Source organism: Setaria viridis, chromosome 1 (genome assembly GCF_005286985.2).
Source record: "Setaria viridis chromosome 1, Setaria_viridis_v4.0, whole genome shotgun sequence".
NCBI classification, from domain to species: Eukaryota; Viridiplantae; Streptophyta; class Magnoliopsida; order Poales; family Poaceae; genus Setaria; species Setaria viridis.
Genome location: NC_048263.2, coordinates 23,188,506 through 23,207,780, shown reverse-complemented (window position 1 = coordinate 23,207,780; position 19,275 = coordinate 23,188,506). Strand labels below are relative to the sequence as shown.

General features: G+C 44.0%; 1 protein-coding gene and 1 pseudogene across 1 annotated transcript; both read right to left on the bottom strand.

Annotated features, from left to right (window-relative positions):
- Positions 1 to 323: 323 nt before the first annotated feature.
- LOC140221633 (uncharacterized) lies at positions 324 to 3,678 on the bottom strand (annotated as a pseudogene).
- Positions 3,679 to 5,443: 1,765 nt separating this feature from the next.
- LOC117864296 (probable L-type lectin-domain containing receptor kinase S.5) lies at positions 5,444 to 9,051 on the bottom strand. Its single transcript, XM_034748345.2, has 2 exons — positions 7,639 to 9,051; positions 5,444 to 6,593 (listed from the first exon to the last, which is right to left on the bottom strand). Exons 1-2 carry the CDS (start codon positions 8,999 to 9,001, stop codon positions 5,752 to 5,754), a joined length of 2,205 nt encoding a protein of 734 aa, XP_034604236.1. The 5' UTR covers positions 9,002 to 9,051; the 3' UTR covers positions 5,444 to 5,751.
- Positions 9,052 to 19,275: the final 10,224 nt, after the last annotated feature.

Below are 19,275 nucleotides of genomic sequence, written 5' to 3'. Positions count from 1 at the left end.
ATGAACCGAGATAAAGGTCCTTAACAACTGGGATAAAATGTCCCTCTCCCATTTCTCATCTCCCTCTTCTTTTTTGGAAATAAATGTTTTTATGTTTTTGCTGGATTTCATGCAGCAAAAATTAAAACTTTACATATTTCGAACTTATTAATTCTACACTAGTTATATTACCTTCTTAAATAATTACTTTATTGCATCACTATCATCAAGAAAAATTATCAATTAAATAATTTATACGCGCGAAAACAACTAAATTAAGCACACATGAAATTGTATTGAGTATTACATGAAATTAATCATAAATGTGAAGCAAATTTAACGCATTACAATGTAACATTAAAAAACTTCTTCTTCACGAATGGTCCTTGGTCATGATCACGGTGCAAGTACGGAGCCTCTTCTTTGGATAGCAGGATGCTAGGGTCAACTTCAACAGCGAATGGAGGCATACCTACCAACTGATCATAATCATCTGATTGGTCTGTTTTGTCCTCGACTCCCACAATTTTTTCTTTTACTTGGAAGGATTATGTGGCGCTTTGGCTCCCATGTATCTTCTAGATTTCTCTTAGATTTGCTACACATGTCATTCACATAGAAAACTTGATGCACATCATTGGCGAGTACGAATAGTTCATCATTGTATCCAGTCTTGCTAAGGTCCACTATTGTCATTCCATACTAATCTTTGGTTACGCCATTTAGCTTCACCCATTGGCAACAAAACAGAGGGATGCACAGCGGTCCGTATTCGATTTCCCATATCTCCTCTATAAAACCATAATAAGAGTCCATGCTACTACTTATGCCTATGGCATCTATGCGGACACCACTATTCTGGTTCGTGTTTTTCTGGTCTTGGGCTCTCGTGTAAAATGTATAACCATTTATCTGGTAGCCTTGGAATTTCACGATTGTACTAGAAGGTCCCCTAGCTAACCAAGCAAGCTGTGGGTGAATCTCAAAGTTACCCATAAGTTGTTTGCGCAACCAGGAGGGAAAAGTTTGCACGTGCCTTCTTGTAAGCCAGGCATCGAATCTGGCCGGGTTTTTGGAAACCAACATCTGCTTGTGCTGCTCGATATACGGAGCCACAAAGGTTGACTGCTGTAGTACAGTGTAGTGTGCCTTGTTGAACAAATCAGCATCATTGCTCAAACATACTTTCCTTCCAAGGGTGCCCATTCCCTGCAGCCTCCCCTCATGGCGTGAAGTTGGAACCCCAATCGGGTCAATTGAGTCAATAAAATCAACACAAAACTCAATCACCTCCTCTGTTCCATATCCCTTGGCGATGCTTCCTTCTAGATGGGCACGATTAACAACATAGTTTTTTAGGACTGATATAAACCTTTCGAAAGGCCACATATTGTGCAGGTATACTGGTCCGAGAATATTAATCTCTTTTACTAGGTGAACCAGAAGGTGAGTCATAATATTGAAGAAAGATGGTGGAAATACCAACTCAAAGCTGACAAGACATTGCACCACATCGTTCTGTAGCTTTGTTAGCTTCAATGGATCGATTGCCTTCTGTGAAATCGCATTGAGAAACGCGCATAGCTTTACGAGTGGCAATCGAACATTCTCTGGTAGAACACCCCTCAGTACAACGGGAAGCAACTGGGTCATCAACATGTGACAATCATGGGCCTTCAGATTTGTGAACTTCTTTTCTTTCATATTTATTATTCTCTTTATATTCGAGGAGTACCCATACGGGACCTTCAGACTGTTCAAGCATTCAAACATGCTATCCTTCTCTTCCTTGCTGAGAGTGTAACTAGCAGGACGTAAGTAGTGCTGTTTGTTATCTCTCTTTTCCAGATGTAGATCATCCCATTGCCCCATTTCTTTAAGGTCCCGTCGTGCTTCCAATGTATCTTTTGAGGGCCCATAAACACCCATGAAGCCTAGCACATTCACACAAAGGTTTTTTGTTAGGTGCATCACGTCTATTGCGTTGCGGACATCTAGGGTTTCCCAATAAGGTAGCTCCCAAAATATTGACTTCTTCCACATGGCTGCACGTTTCTCATCGTCGTTCGGAACAGGTTGGCTACCAAGACCTTTTCCAAATACTACCCTTACATCCTTTATCATCTCAAAGACACATTTTCCATTACGATGTAAAGGTTTTTTACGAGTTTCTGGTGCCCCTTTGAAATGCATCCCGCATTCTCGCAGCTGGTGGTGAGCATGGAGAAATCAACGATGACCCATATAGACTACCTTCTTACAGTGCTTCAAATACATGCTATCTGTGTCATCTAAGCAGTGGGTGCAGGCTTGATATCCCTTGTTTGTCTATCCCGAAAGGTTACTTAGTGCATGCCAATCATTGATGGTTACGAACAACAGTGCTCGCAGGTTAAACATCTCTTGTTTATCCTCATCCCACACACGTACACCTTCTTCCTTCCAGAGCTGTAAAAGTTCATCAACCAACGGTCTTAGGTACACATCAATGTCGTTGCCAGGTTGCTTTGGGCCTTGGATAAGCACCGGCATCATAATGAACGTCTGTTTCATGCACATCCAAGGAGGAAGGTTAAGCATACATAAGGTCACAGGCCAAGTACTATGACCACTACTCAACTCATCGAATGGATTGAATCCATCAGTACTTAAACCAAACCTTATGTTCCTTGGATCACCTTCAAACTCCAGGAATGCTCTATCAATTGATCTCCACTGAGCCCCATCAACGGGGTGTCTCAGCATCTTATCTTCCTTACGTTCTTCTTTGTGCCATCGCATCAACTTAGCATTCGCCTTGTTCCTGAACAAGTGCTTCAAGCATGGTATTATAGGGAAATACTACATCACTTTCACGGGAACTCTCTTCCTAGGAGGTTGCCCCTTGACATCACCAGGATCATCTTGCCTAATGTTATACCACAGCGCTTCGCACATGGGACACGCATCCAGATCCTCGTATTCAACACTGCGATAGAGGATACAATCATTAGGGCATGCGTGTATCTTCTGAACCTCCAATCCTAGAGGGCAAACAATCTGTTTAGCTTCATATGTTGTGGATGGCAATTCATTATTCTTGCGAAGAATCTTATTGACAATTTCCAACATCCCCTGAAATGCCTTATCGGACACACTATTTTTGGCCTTCCATTGCATAAATTCTAGTGTGGTACCAAACTTTTTATGACCTCCCTGGCAATCTGGATATAGCAATTTCCTGTGATCATCTATCATGCATTGTAACTTTGATGCTTCCTTCTGAGTTTCGCAATCTCTGTGTGCATCCCTAAGCACCTGACCGAGGTCATCAGTATAGCCATCTTCTGCAAACTCATCTTCATCAGCCTCACCCATTGTAGTATCAACAAAAGATTGGCCTATAGCGTAGTCTGGAATGTTGTCATCATCCTCCCCCTCTTCACCGTCTTCCATTACAACCCCTCTTTCGCTGTGACGGGTCCAAACCAAATAGTTAGTCGTGAAACAGTATCTAAACAAGTGGCTGTGAATAGTCCTCCAGGAAGTCTTTGAATAGCACTTCTGGTTACTGCATTGGGCGCATGAACAAGATATGAACCTGTTCTCTGGCTTGTTCGCTTTGGCCATTTCAAGAAAATTATTCATGCTAGCAATAAACACCTTGCTCCGCCTGTCCGCGTTATACATCCATTGCCGGTCCATCTGCATCGTAGTATGCAAGCCATCAATAAATAGATTACAATAAAACTATCCATCACATAGCTATAATTTTAAATAGAAATACACAAATTAAAATTTCAGAAGCAAACAACATCATATAGTACGATAAACTCAAATATTGCTGAAAGTTTACATAGAAATACACAAATTATTTAGCTCGTATTTAATTTACAAATAACTAAACTATTAAAAAATTCAATATTAAAAATTTAATATTTCCCGCATAATGTACTTCTTCTAAAAATGGCAAATTGCATACCTCTATCTGAAAAGTACTAAAGTATCAAATTACACCTACAATTTATATGGCCAATTTATAAGTATTAAAAACACATTTACTCTAATTTTTCCCTAATACATAAAATTGAAACAATCTCAATTCTATCTCACATTTACTGTCCATTCTCCCTCACATTCAAACTATCCATCACACTGTAGCTCAAAAACATGTATAAATACAAATCCTCTACATGCTTAACAACAAACTAACTAATTTTTCTTCCTCTCTAAAGTATAAAATAAAGCTTAACAACACTAAATGAACGGAGCATGAAGTAGCTAACCTTCACAACACTTTGGATGGGTGAAATCCCACGGAAATGAGGAAAAAAGATTTCAGCAGCACCTCCCCTAGGCTTGCTTCGGTGTCATGGAGAGGATGAGCTGGTCTGTCTTTGTGGAGTGGAGTGGCTCGAGCTGGAGGAGGGGATGAGGAAGAAAAGGTACTTGTAGATAAGATTTTATCCCGATTGGTAGATCCAACTAGGATAAAAGATTAGAGCTTTTGTCCCGGTTGGTGGTTTCTCCCGGTTGGTAACGCCAACCGGGACAAAAGCTTCAACCTTTTATCCCGGTTGGAATTACCAATCGGGAGTAAAACGTTTATCCCGGTTGGTAACTCCAACCGTGATAAAAGGTTGGATCTTTTGTCCTGGTTGGTGGCTCCAACCGGGGGTAAAGGATGGCACCGTCGGTGCCCGAAAACTAGCCGTTTTAACCGAGACTAAAGGGTGGCCTGTAGTCCTGGTTGCAAAAAAAGAACCGAGAGTAAAGGTGCGTCCCATTCCAGCCTACCGTGGCGCACCCCCTTTTCTCCCGGGTTGAAATTAAACCGAGACTAAAGGGGGTGGGATCTAAAGTCAGTTCTGCGTAGTGTTGGGTGCGTGTGTGACCAGGCTAGGGAGGAAGATGGAGGGAGCAGGGGGCAAGATAGAATGAACGTGGCCTAAGTCTTGTTTTTTTTTCCTAGCTTGCACGAGATGCTTGCGAGCCAAGCTTGGCTTGTGCAGTTTGTGCGAATAAGAGGAATGAATTTGTTGCGGTGATGGAACGATGAATGAATAACGGAGTTTAGGCTTAAGATGATTTTTAGATGTCAAAGGAATTGAGCTCGAGAATAGTTCAATATTTTGAAATTAGATTTTAATTTCAAAATAGATTTTGAAGTTTTTAAATTCGAGTGATTTTTGAGTTTGAATTTTGGAGCTGTTACAAGTAAACCTCGTCCATTGGTTTCTCGCTCCTTCGAGTGATTTTTGAGTTTGAATTTTCGAGCTGTTACAAGTAAACCTCGTCCATTGGTTTCTCGCTCCTCAACATGTAATTATTTGCGGAGTACGAGAACGAATACCTTAGCAAATTGCGAGCACAACGAGCCCATACTATGCAAAGTTAGAATCCAACCAAATTAAACTCCAATCTGTCCTCCTAGCACATGGTTCTTGCAGAAATGAGAGAATTCGGTGGTGGCTGGTATACGGTATTACCAAAATGTCCAAGCTATCACTTCATATTTTTCTACAGTAAAGGTTATTACATGAGATAGTATAAGGACTGTACATGCTACAAACACTGAAAAATATGATGAGCCTCATTCTCATTATCGTTTGTCATTATCGTTTTGTTCAATTCGTTCGCCTCATTCTCCGTTTGTCAATGACGTTCGCCTCTTCACCACGCGTAACAAGTCGCACCACTGAGCCTCGCCTTGATCTCACCCATGTCCAGGTGAGCCATCGGGGCGTCCTGCTGGGCCGGCGCAAGCCACTGCACCTGCACCCTGCTCCGGCCTCACCTCGTGGACGCATCCTTCTCGGCCGATGTGGGTGCTCCGTGCTCACCTCCTAGTTCTGGGTCCACCTCTACGACCATCGTGGTAGTGGCTGTAGGATGCGACATTTGTGTCGTCTCGGCATCCTCGTCGACGTTCACATCCAGCCCCACCGGCCACATAAACGCCGGCCTGGCCAGCGGCACGGCGAAGGGTGGCACGGAACGCGTCAGATTCTGCATGATGGCCTTCGTCTTCGGCCGCTCCCCGGCGTTAGGGTGGCTGCACGCCAGGCCCAGCAGCAGGAGCCTCTCGGCGTCCTCCTCGTCGAACTCGCCGGCCAGCCTCGGATCGACGGCATCCAGGACGCGGCGCTCGCCATGGAGCCTCCACACCCACTCCAGCAGCTGGCCAAACCCGCCGGGGCTGTTGCAGGAGATGCGGCGGCCGCAGACGATCTCCAGGATCACGGCGCCGAAGGCGAACACGTCCGACTCCCTCGTCGCCCGGCCTGTGTGGAAGCACTCTGGAGCGATGTAGCCTAGCGTCCCCGGGACACCGATCATGTCGGTGTAGGAGGACTTGCCGGACTCGAGGGCGCGGGCGAGGCCGAAGTCGCCGAGCCGGGCGTTGAAGGAAGAATCTAGCATGATGTTCGACGGCTTGATGTCCCGGTGGACAACCATCTGGTCGTACTCGTGGTGGACGTAGTTCAGAGCCGACGCAATGCCGGCGACCACGTTGTAGCGCTGCTCCCAGTTGAGGGCCGGGGCATCCTTGCCGCCGAAGATATGTTTGTCCAAGCTGCCGTTGGGCATGTAGTCGTACACCAGCATCAGCACGCCGTTATGGTGGCACCAGCCTGCCAAATGTGTCAATGTCAATTGAGTTTTCATTTAAGAAACTGGTTAGTCAGTTTGACTGTTTGAGACGTGAGAATTGAATTGAAGTAGATTTGTCTTTGGGAGCAATAATTCAGCTCTGATTGTTCAACCAATCAAGAGATAACATTATTGGTCTGTCATACCCATTGTTATACTCACTCCCTCAGTTTTTAAACATATGATGAAGAAGGTATGTGGAGACGACAATAGTGATGGCAAAGGTATGGGAAATAAAGTTTTGTCCCTGTTTACCAGGTTAGTTGTGAGATGTGACCAAATGATGTTTCCTTACTAATGTATTGTTTATTAGTGATATGAAGAACTCGGGTTTTTCCTGTTGTCCACATATTTTAGTGACTACTTTTCCCCTTGCAGTACGGATTAGTCTTTGCCGGCCATTCTAGTTGCTGGAAGGGTACGTCAACGATATTCTTTGTTAGTCTGGTATAACGCGTTTTGTACAGCTAAGCCATATTCTTTTTGCATCGAAATGGCAAGGTGTCACTAATTCTTATCCTAGTTAGGTCCCGTTTCGTAGAGCTTCGGCTTCTCATAAAACGGCTTCGGCTTCTTCAGTGGAGTGGCTTTTTTTAGTGAAGTTGAAGCCGCTTTGCAAAACGTTTGGTAAAACAGCTTCTCAATGGTAATATATGTAATTTTATGATCACTTAATGCTTGGAGAGAGAGGAGAAGCCGGTGAAGCGACTTTTTTCGACTTCTCCTCTCTAGTGTAAGCCGTTTTGCGGCTTCTCCCCGGCTTTGGTGGTGAAGCCGTTTTGAAATTGACCCTTTGGTAGGACTTCACCAAAAGTTGGTGGAGAAGCACTTTGAGAAGCCCTACCAAACGGGGCCTTAGTTAGATAAGCCGCGACTGAGTGGATAAAGTACACGTAGCAAGTTAGATTGTTAGGAAAATGGGGGAAAAAAGTCTCAGTTTTTTTGTAATTTACCAGTAGATAAGGAAGTAATAATGGAAACCAAAGTAAAAAAGTTTGAACGAGTAGAGGAAAATGAATTCCTTACCGACGAGCTTGACAAGATTCCGATGGCGGAGGCGGTTGATGATGCTTAGCTCGGCAAGGAAGTCCTCCTGGCCCTTGGTATTGGCCCCAGAGAACCGCTTCACTGCAACCTCCATGTTATCCCCATCTTTCATAGGCACGGTGGCCCGGTACACCACGCCATATCCACCCTGCCCTAGCTTCATCTTCTCGTCGAAATCATTCGTCGCTTTGCTCAGCTCCTTGTAGTCGAACACCTTGGGCAGCCCTGGGATGGTCATCAGGCCGATGGTGTTGTTGAACAGCGAGATCGTGCCCTCCCGGTCCTTCTTCCTCTTCTTCTTGATGTACAGCAGGGCAGCAAGCAGCCCGAGCGTCACGGTCAAGGCGCCGCACGACACACCAGTGATCACACTGGCCTTCCAACCAGACGATGTTTTCTTGGCCCCACTGCCGTTGTCGTTGTCGTCAAGCGTCTCAACCGTCATCATCCACTGGAGCACGCAGTTGAGCTGGTAGTGGACGCCAGTGGATGCCGAGAAGCCGAAGAAGGCCTTCCGTCCGAGGAGGATCCTGGAGAGATCCACCGATGCGTTGAGCACGGCGGTAGCCGGTTTGCTTTCGTCTGCGGACATGTACACCGAGATGTGCCGGGTGGTGCCATCGTACTCGACCCAGGCGTTGTAGGTGCCGCTGCTGATGTTGGTGGGAGCGAGCTGTATGCCATGGGGGGCGAGCGGGGTGGCGTAGGTGGAGCGGACGCCATTGACGTTGAGCCCGACATGGTTGTCGTCGGGGTCGTAGGACTGCTTCACCGTGTCCAGCTCCACGGCGACGAACCCGTTGGTGGCGCGGCCGTCCGTGGATGCGTTGGTGAGGCCCATGTACCCGCCGTAGCTTCCGGGCGGTGGCTCGTCATTGCCGGACGCGATGAGGAACGTCAGGCCTTCTCCCTTGATGGAGAGGTTCGTCCGAAAGAGGTTGAACATGAAGGATGTGTTGAAGGAGGCGATGTGCTTGCCATCGGGGGAGTTGGAAGAAGCCTTGTAGGCCCAGAGGGCGAACGGGGAGGGGAAGAAGACGCGGCCGGTCTGGTTGACGAGGAAGCTGGAAGCGGCGTTGCCGGTGTCCGGGGTGATCTGAAGCGCGCCCTGGCTGATAGAGGAGTTGCTGGAGAATATCAGGATGCCGGGTTGCTGCAGCTGCTGTTTGCCGTCGAAATCGGTGAAGTAGAATGTGGTAAACTGCTTGCCATCGACGGTGGTGTTGTAGATGGTGGATTTGGGGAGCTGGATGGATTGGGAGCAGATGAAGACAGACGACAGGAGGAGGAGGAGCGCGAGGCTCGTGGTGGCGCCGTCATTGCCACGGCGTGAAGGCCCCATGGGTTGAGCGCTTGCAGCCTTCCACAAAGATGAAATGAAGAGAAGGTGAAGTCGGGGGAAAGGGATTTAGTTGCTGGAGACCAGGCCGTGCGTAGAGGCCTACAAAGCAGAAATACTTGCTACCAGATCGAGAAAAATAAATGAAAATGGGTAGACTAATGGTTCACTTTCTTCTTTCTATATTTAGAAAAGTTCAACTAAGTTTAGTAATGCTGAGGCACCAGCTATCCCTGCTTTTATGTCCATGCCAACTGCACATGCAAGTGAAAGAGAAGAAACTGTAGCGGTCCTTAAACTTACTGCAAGTTCTCATCCGGTCCCGGTACTCTCAAGATCCATATAATAGTCCTGAGCTCCCATCGTGATACCGGTACTCTCAAAATGCACATTAAAATCCCTAAACTTGTCCTGAGTTCTGATCCAGGTCCATAAACTTATCCTGATCCATAAATTTATCCCAAGCTCTCACCCACCGAAACTTTCACTACAAGAAATGTGTTGATCTATAATGAAAATTTTATGACACATTTGTTCTCGTCATAGATCTATTACATTTCTAGCTGAAAACGTTATAAAGTTTCACATCTAAGAAAATTTAGTGACAAAGTTACGGAACGTCATAAAAGTTGCCACTATAGCAAAAAAAATCGTCACTCGCTGTTACATGGTGGTTTTGTGATGATATAAGCTTCGCGAAAACATCATAAACCAGCGAGGGTCCCACATGTAAGTTTAAGCTAATAAATAGGGTGGCAAAATAAAATGAAAAACGTGCCGTGCTCTCACGACAGGGAATAAAGAAGAACAGAGAGAAGGCGGCTAGGACGGAGCACTTCGGTGGAGATCTGCGCCTCCCCGCGGCGGCTTAGTCCTACGACAGCTCAAATCTAGTGCTTTCCGCGGCACATCAATTTGGTCAGTAATTTTGAGTTGAATTCGCCAAAATTTCCCATATGGATAGATGTTGGATACACGGTTGTCAACTATATACTCCCGAGCATGACAAAGGGGTCACTGATTTCATGGAATTTGTTAAAAGTAGATACTCTAACAATGAACAAAAACTATACTCGTGTCAGGATGTCTGAATCAGTCTAGATGTACTGTAGATGTGGTGAACCTGCACTTACTTATGAATGGGATGGCAAGCACCAACACTAGGTGGATCCATCATGGAGAAACATTCAAGGATAGGGTTTAGGAAAATGCAAATCTACATGATAATGGGGTTCAGGAAAATGCAATTCTGCAGGATGATGGGATTGAGGAAATTGCAATTCTACCGGATGAGGGGTTGTGGATAATGCAGTTCTACAAGAAGATAGTGATCAGGAAATGGTTTAGGAAAACGAACACATATTGGGTATGGAGGAGGATGAAGTCACTAAAATGATAGCCGACATGTGCCACGCTAAAGAGCTTGAAGGGAAAATGTTAGAATGTATAAAGGAACATATAAAATGTAAGGTGCCACCGGGATCTAAATATACACAATTTACACTTGTTGTGAAGTTACTTCATATATATCAAGTCTTTCTATCAGATCAGCAATGTCACATTCAATGCACTTCTGAAGGTGTTATCCCTTTCTTTCCCAGGAGCATGTGTTCCGACATCTTATGATGACGCAATGAAGTACATTTGTGCCATGTGACTTGGCTATTAATCTATCTATGTTTGCAAAAATAATTGTGTATTATTTTGCAAGACGCTAGAGAAACATGATGTGTGCCCAGTATATTGTGAAGCGAATTCAAGATGGAAAGATGCAGACAACAAGAAGCGCGTTCCTCAAAAGGTATTGAGGCATTTTCCGCTGGTTTCAAGGCTGAATAGGATGTTTCTTTTATCAAAAACCGCAAAGCATGCACAATGGCACAAGTTAAAGCGAAAACCGGTGGAAAATGAGCTTAGCCATCCAGCTGATGGTGAGGCATGGAATGACTTCAATAACAATTGGCCAGAATTTGCAAAAGATGCTAGGAACATTAGACTTGGCCTTGCAACCGATGGTTTCAATCCATTTGGCAACATGACCAACTCATATAGTATGTGGCCAGTATTTGTTGTGCCGTATAGCATGCCACCATGGGTATGCATGGAAGAATCAAACTTCATGATGGCATTATTGATCCCTGGGCCGAGTTCTCCATCAAAGGATTTTGATGTCTTCTTGCATTCTCTTATAGATGAGCTGTTGGACCTTTAGAAGGGTGTCGATGCATACGATGCTTGTAGTCATCAATCCTTTAAACTACATGCTGCGGTTATTTGGTGCATACATGATTATCCAGCACTGAGCATATTGGCGGGGTGAGTCACGAAAGTTTATTATGCCTGTGTGCGTTGTGACAAGGATCCTTGCTCAAGGAGATTGAAGAACAAGATATGTTATATTGGCCATTGTCATTTCCTTCCAACTAACCATCCATGGAGAAGAAAGAAAGCATAGTTTGATGGTAATATTGAAAACTAAGAGAGGTCAGAGTAGTTTACTACTGAGGAGCTTCAGCAGCAACTAAAAGAATTTTAAAGATGTTAAACCAGGAAAGCCTCCTCAAGGTCAGAAAAGGAAGCGGGAACCCGAACAGTGTTGGAGCCGAAGACTTTGTTTGTTTGACTTACCGTATTGGATAAGTTTGAAGCTGCCACATAATCTTGATGTCATGCACATTGAGAAAAACATATACGAAAACCTTATTGGAACGTTGCTTAAAATTGCTGGGAAGACAAAGGACACGATCAATGATAGGGTTGATTTGGAAGAGATGGGCATTAGACCACATCTACATATGGTGAATACTACAGAAGGAGAGTCATGCAAAATGCCAGAAGCTCCATATACAATGGGTAAAAGCAACATAAGGTGTTTTGTAATTTTATAAGTCAGGTTCCGAGATGGATATGCTTCTAACTTATCAAGATGTATTGCCACTAATGGATGCAAACTCCAAAGACTGATAACTCATGATTGTCACATCCTACTCCAAAGGACTTTGCCTACTTCCCTTCGAGGTTTAATGGATAAATACATACTCAACTGTTTTGGGATTAGGAAACTTCTTTGGGCAACTATGTTGCAACACTTTGAAGTTGGATGTTTTGAAGAAACTGAAAATATATATCCCATTAATTTTGTGCAAGCTTGAGAAAATTTTCCCTCCTGCCTTCTTAGATGTTATGGTGCACTTGGCTGTCCATTTACCTAAGGAAGCAATCCTAAAAGGCCCAGTATAATATGGATGGATGTATCCCATCGAAACAAGGCTATGCACATTGAAGCATTTCGTGAGAAACATGGCTAGGCCTGAAGGATCCATTGCAGAAGCATATGTTGCTAATGAGGCCTTGACATTTTGCTCAGGGTACGTTGCGGATGATGATGTTGACACATGATTCAATCAGGAGGGCAGGAACAGAGAGAATGCTGATTTGTTATGAGAAGGCGATTTATCTTGTTTCCAGCACAATGTTGATGTACTTGGAGAAGCGAAGACTTTGTTCCTTGATTCGGATTATGACAAGCTGGTTTGGTATGTGCTAAACAATTGCGAAGAGGTTGAGCCATATATCAGGTATGTAATCCATCATGCAGTGATTGTGCTGAAATTATTTTAGTCTAATTTTCTGATCGATGTGTTTTTGCAGGATATACAGGGATCAGTTAAAAGTGGAAGGTGTGTCGGACCAGGTTATTGATCATAGAATTCAAAAAGAATTTGCCGATGTTTTGAATTGCATGTAAGTTTTCTGCTTTTTCAGAACAAACTTATATTAGTTGGCGATCTATATATAAAACTATAGTTTTGTTGTACAGATTGAAAAGATGTCTGAAGGAGAGATCTCCAAGAATCTATATGCACTATCAGCTTTACCAGACAAGCGAGGAAGAAAATATTCAGCATGTCTTGTTGGTGGTATCGGCTACAGGCTTTCATAACAGTGAGCCATTTGATTTTTATGGATGTCTAAGAGAAATTATTGAGCTGTAGTATAACTCATCAGGGCATGGCATAAATTGAGCTGTTGTATTATTCCACTGTGATTGATATAATTTGGGAGGGAACAAGAGGGAACCAAGGATTAGAAAGGATGGGTACTTCACAAGCATCAATACTGGAAGGTACTGGTACAAAAGTGATCCCTACATTTTTGCAATACGAGACCTATGTTGTTGCAATATGCTAACAGGCTATCTCAACGAAATACTAGTAGTGGCTATATGCGTCAACCATATCCCAACGAAATATGGGTCATCGCTATATGCTCAATGGATATCGCAATGGCGAGAAAGCATCGTAATAGGCGTACAAGGTATCGCAACGATGTATGTGCCGTCATTATATGCTTCAACCATATCGCCACGAAATGTGTCATGGTTATACGCTCAATGGATATAGCAATGACGTGAAATTGTTACAATAGGTGGTACAAGGTATCACAACGATGTTTAACAGTGGTTATATGCTTCAACCATATCGCAACGATATATGCTGTGGTTATACGCTCAATGGATATAGCAACGATGTGAAATCATTGCAATAGCGGGTACAAGGTATCGCAATGATGTACGTGCTGTCGTGATATGCTTCAACCATATCGCACCGGAGTATGTCATAGTTATATGCGTACAGGGTATTGCCACACAATATGGGTCATGGTTATATGCTCAATGGATATCGCAACGAAAAATATGTTGTCGTCATATGCTTGTTGGTCGTCGGCTAAAACGGAAAATCCAAAACAATAATTGATGCCACATATATATCATTAATTAAATCAATCCATCGTTCATGCACACCATTCATGATAAAATAGAATATTCGACACATGAAAATACTCTTCTCCATTCATCTCCCATCCCACCATTCATGATAATCAACTTTGCTTCAAGGTCTGCTTGTAACCTGTAGGCAACCTTGAGTCTTATTGCCCCTCCATAGCTTCACTGGCCTGCTGAAGCGAAGAGAAACAAACAAGTGAATTAAAACTTGTGAAGCTACTTTGTCTTGGAATCAATATGCAGCAATATTGAAAGCACAATTCCAGTTCGTACCAGTTGTACTTTCTTTTTGCCTGCTCGTGTTTTAGCACTAGATATAAGCTATTGTTTACTAATGTATGATGTGGATCCTGCAACAGCTCCCACACCTTTACCGTGATTATCATTGAACAGACTCTTTGCAATGTTGGCAGTTTTAGCATTTCTGGTTGGAGTCGAAGTGCTATTTCTGGTTGTGACAATGGTGGTTGGAGCATTCTAGATCTTAATGAAGGTCTTGGAACAATGTTAGCTGAAATATAATGCAAAAAACAATCAAGGTTTGAATGCTTGTTCGATGTTGTTACCTGGTTTGCTGCTTCTTGACTATGCACTACTTGTGTTGCAGCAAGGTTTTCCTCAGTCCTCCCAGCTTCATCGAGAGTTGTATTATTGTTGGTTTGAGAGGTATGCTGCATAATTTAAAAGCGGGCAGGCAAGAGATTAGCGACATATGTATATATATTTTCAATCACATCCAATTATTGTCGATACTTGGTTCCTAGTTTCTTGGCTATGCAGTACTGGCCTAGTTTCAATGTTATCGTCGCTGGTCCTAGCATCAACTTCAGTTGTAATATTGTTGTTTGCCGGGGTACGCTGCAGATTTAAAAGAGGGGAGGCTAGATATAAGTGAGATTATGCAAATTTATAACACAACAGAAATAAACATGCACAAATCATGTTGTGGTTACCTCTCCCAGTTAAGCCTGACGATAAGGTGCCATCATTGTTTCAACTTCCCTCATCAATTCTTGTCTAAGCGCGGCTTTAAGTTGTTCTCTCTCTGCTTCCTTTTCAGCTTCATGCTTTTGCATTTGTTTCTGTAACTGACGTTCATGTTCTTCGAGCCTCTCTATTCTCTCCTGAATCATTCTCTCCTCAAGGGCTGCCTGCTTTCGTTTTGGATTCGGCAAGTAACCATGGCCACGTGACCTGCTGTATTTGGCTCCTATTGTTTCCATGTACATTTGCTGGAAAACTTGGTCTTCCTTAGCAGGTTCAGAAGTGTGACTACTCTGGAAAACTTGTTCTTCTTCATCTGATTCTGCTAGAGATAATTTTCTGCTTGTACTAGTCTGATGGCAAGAAATAATTAATTGTAACATTAATTTGGTCATGGTTTCATACCAAAAAATAGCTGGTAATGTATAGGCAATGTTATGATCAAATTAGCACTCAGTACTTACATAAATACTCTCAGCCAACTGATTTGTCCATCTTCCTTCCCTAGTGTGAGTAGTCTTCCAAAGTTCCAAAAGTGGTGGCTCAACACCAGTTACTAGATCTCTCTATGATTGTAACATTAAATGCCAATAATATATCATTGTGTAATGTACTGAAACAAGAGAATAAGTAAACAAATCTTTACCTTTTCCCAACTCCACTGCGAGAAAGGTTTGGAACCCCCCGAGTGAGTTGTTCTCAGCATGCCGCGATTCGAAGAGTTCGTGCTGCTCTTATTCTGCACAATCAACCTATAAAGTAACGGTTAGCGATGAGAAGTTGAACTCATGATTGTGTTCTTTTACTTACAAAAGAGGGCGTACCTTGAAGTCATTAGTTGCATAGTACATGTTCAAATAGTGCCACTCCACAATGTCTATGTCTTCAGGCTTATGTTTCATTCTCTCATCATAACTGTTGTATGCCTTGTATGTAGAATGCAAAACGGATCGCCAACTTTTGTAGCGTGCATTGGCAACCTTCCATATCTTTTTTTTCGGACTCCCAGTGGTCTCAAGGTCCCAATGATCCTATTGGGAAAGAAAACTTGTTATGTATGCTACATTCATAATATATGTTTCCAAGAAAATAGAGGGAACAAGACTAGTATATATAAAATATTATAATGCAGCATGAGGTGGCCATTGACATACCATTACAGATTCTGCGATATCCTCCTTGACAAATGAACACACATCTTTCCAATTTCTAACTCCAATTAGTGGAACCTTCTGCTTTGTATATAGAAGAACATCATCCACAAAGGTACGTCTATTATCTCCACAGGGACCACCCACTTTTTCAAAAAATTCAATTTTCAATTTATTCTCCAAGCCACTCTTTGATCTCTTGGCCACCGCAGCTAGCCCTTTCAAGCATCCTCGGCCAACTTTCTTGCCACCTACTTACAATCCAAAAATAGAAATATATATACATTAAGTCGTGCACAATAAGAGCATAAAAAACTGCACAAGGTGTGAAGCATTTACAACCTTTTGTCTGCTTTGGTTTCCTACCATGAGTTGGCCATTGTTGTGGCGGCGTGTCGCTACTACCATTGGTTTCCTCACGTACTTATGTAGGCTTGAACAAATGAAAAATAGGTGCACTTAATGGATTGTACAATTTTCATCAAAAATAAGAATTAGTTCAGATGCAAAAGGATTTACAAATATCTCTTAGAAGGCCTTTGTGCCTTAACCATTTAGAGTATGCTTTTATTGTATCATCCCTGTATTCATCGTATAGACCTGCAAGTTACCAATACATACAATTAAGTGAGTCCATTGTACAGTTATAGGCACATGTGCATAGTGTAGTACAAACAGCATACATACCACATTCTGGGTCTTGGGCATCAAGCCAATCTTTGTATTCATCAACATCACGATCATTACTAGAATCATCATCAGCATCACTAACATCATCAGACTCATTCACCCTTGGTCGTTTCAGGGGTGTAATGTTGGCAGCTCCATCCACTTCTTGTTTTGATATTATCAACCTTAGTTTCCTTTCTTCAGATGATTTCATGTTCTCAAGCAAGCACTCTACATCTTTGGTGGAATCAATTGGCAAGACAGATGCATTAGCATTTCCTATTCTCTTCTTGTAGTAGTAGTAGTCCCGCAGACGAAATCCAAGTTCTTCTTTCAAACTCAACAACCAAGCTAAGTCTACTTGTTTCCTGTCAAATTTAGTCCTAACCCGGCGCACTAATTGTCCATTTGCCCCCAAGCAATGTATCGTTACCTCCCACACACCTGTCAACTCGCATGATCTATATGTGCACATAGATATCAAAACCCCGCATCAATGAATGAAGATGCAATACTACTAGTGCTATGCGGAAAAATAATCAGTAGTAATCAGCTCTGTGATTTATAAAAGCATGCGTTAATGAGGCAGCATCAAATCGATTGTACGCATTAATTCTTCAGATATTTTCTACCCTAACCCTACAAGGCGTTAAAGGTGGATGCTAACCTATAACGTCGGTCTTCAATCTCGGCCTCCTCCTCGACTACGACCGTACTTGGTCATGTGCTCCGTTCTACATCACCGGTCATGGAAGGAGAAGCAGTCGCCATGGATGGAGTCGCTTGGGCAGAGAGGAAACGTCACCCTCCTGACGCAGCAGCCGTACTTGGTCGTGTGCTCCGTTCTTCATCGCCGACCATGGAAGGAGGAGGAGCCGATAGATGGAGTCACTTGGGCAGAGAGGAACCATCGTCCCCCCTGATGATATTCTCCATCGCTGGCCATGGAAGGAGAAGGAGTTGCCATGGATGGAGCCGCCGTTTTGGGGGCAAGTGGGGAGGAGGTTGACATATTTGAGGATTTTGGAAAACGTAGGAGGGAAACATTGCACTAGTACTAAAAATTTTAGGCACAACCTTGGTGGGATGTAGTGGGTCCCACCTATCCTTTTGATTTCATAGTTTTTTGCACTAGGAGTCACCATGGATGGAGCCGCCATTTGGGGGGTAAGTGGGGAGGAGGTTGAGATATTTGAGGATTTGGAAAAATGTAGGAGGGAAACATTGCACTAGTATTAAAAATTAGAGGCACAACCTTCGCAGGATGTAGTGGGTCGCACCTATCCTTTTGATTTCATAGTTTTTTGCACTCACGTTTGGTTTCAACAAACCTATCTACAATTTGCACTCAAGTTTGGTTTCAACAAACCTATCTACAATTTTATCTAAATTTGTGCAGTTATTATTCATGAATGTAGGTTGGAGGATGCATGACTATCTCACCATGTACCTATGATCCCTCAATTGAAAACGAAGGAGAAATGAGCCAAATTAATCACAAACATAGTTCCAGCACTACAAGTTGAGCCAACCAGTCATGAACATCATCAGGCAAAAGCAAAAGAAATGATAAAGCTACGCTACTTCACAGCTGCATACAAAGAGAGAATTACTGATCGATCCCCATTCTCTTTTCAAACTCCACAATTTCGTGGCGTATCCTGCAGTCCTCGTTGCAAAACAGCGCAGCTTGTTCCCACCCCTTAACCTTACCACAATCGCCTCGAGCGCACGGGAAGTCGCCGCGAACTGGGGCCAGTGGAAGCGGTTCACCATGCATGCGCCATGTAACACTGTTGACTAGGTAGGCGGCCTCCTCGCGGCACACCCGACAGCCATCATTGCGTAGCTTCTTTGGGCCTGCGCTCCCGATCGCCACCGAATCATCCTCGCATTCGAGGCGGTGGATGTACATCTTCGCGATGTCATTGTCCGCGGCACTGGCGTTGTTCTTGTACAACATCAGGGCGTACAGATAGGCCCCCACATTGTGCCCACCCGCCGCAGCGCGGGAGAGCTCGTTGAGGGATGGGTCGGTGCCGGCGAAAAAATCTGCTATCCCTTTGAGGGTGCAGGCCTGCGGGTTTGCCATACCAACCAGAAGAGCGAGGAGGTTGTAGTATCTATCAGGATCGAGCCACTCCAAACCCTCCATGTAGATTCGTAGCATTGCCATGCGCTGTTCGACGGATGGGTCACCGCACGCACGTTCCATGACCCTGCAGACCGCTCGTAGGTTGCTGAGGTCTTCCATGGGCTTGAAGGAGGTCGCAGCAATGTCACCGGCGATGATAATGAGCACCTCCATAGGGAGGTCTGTGAGCAATAGGCATTGCCTCCCCGACACCATGAACGTGGAGAGGTGGAGGGTCACCAAATCTAAGGAGGAACGGTGGAAGGGGGCGACGGCAGGCTACGAGCCGAGTTCTTGAAAAGCACTTTTTTGCGATATGGCGAGGAGACTGGGGAGAGGGGCACAGGAAGAGTTATTGATATTCCCCGTTGCCGGTGCCTTGGGAACTGCCAAACAAGAAGCGGAGGAGACGAGGAGATCAGGCGTCGCAGGATTTTCTCGGGTATGGCAGGCAACCGCGCGCTGGAATAGGCCCCGCAATAACTTCCCAACATCCCATCCCGTCCCGTCTAGCTGCTATTCATTTCAATTTTCAATCATGTCCCGTCCGATA

Excerpts from the sequence above, each read along its gene's own strand:
- LOC117864296 (XM_034748345.2), bottom strand. The coding sequence starts at position 9,001 with ATGGGGCCTTCACGCCGTGGCAATGACGGCGCCACCACGAGCCTCGCG. Across the intron at positions 6,594-7,638 it reads GAATCTTGTCAAGCTCGTCG|GCTGGTGCCACCATAACGGC; the intron begins GTAAGGAATTCA and ends CACATTTGGCAG.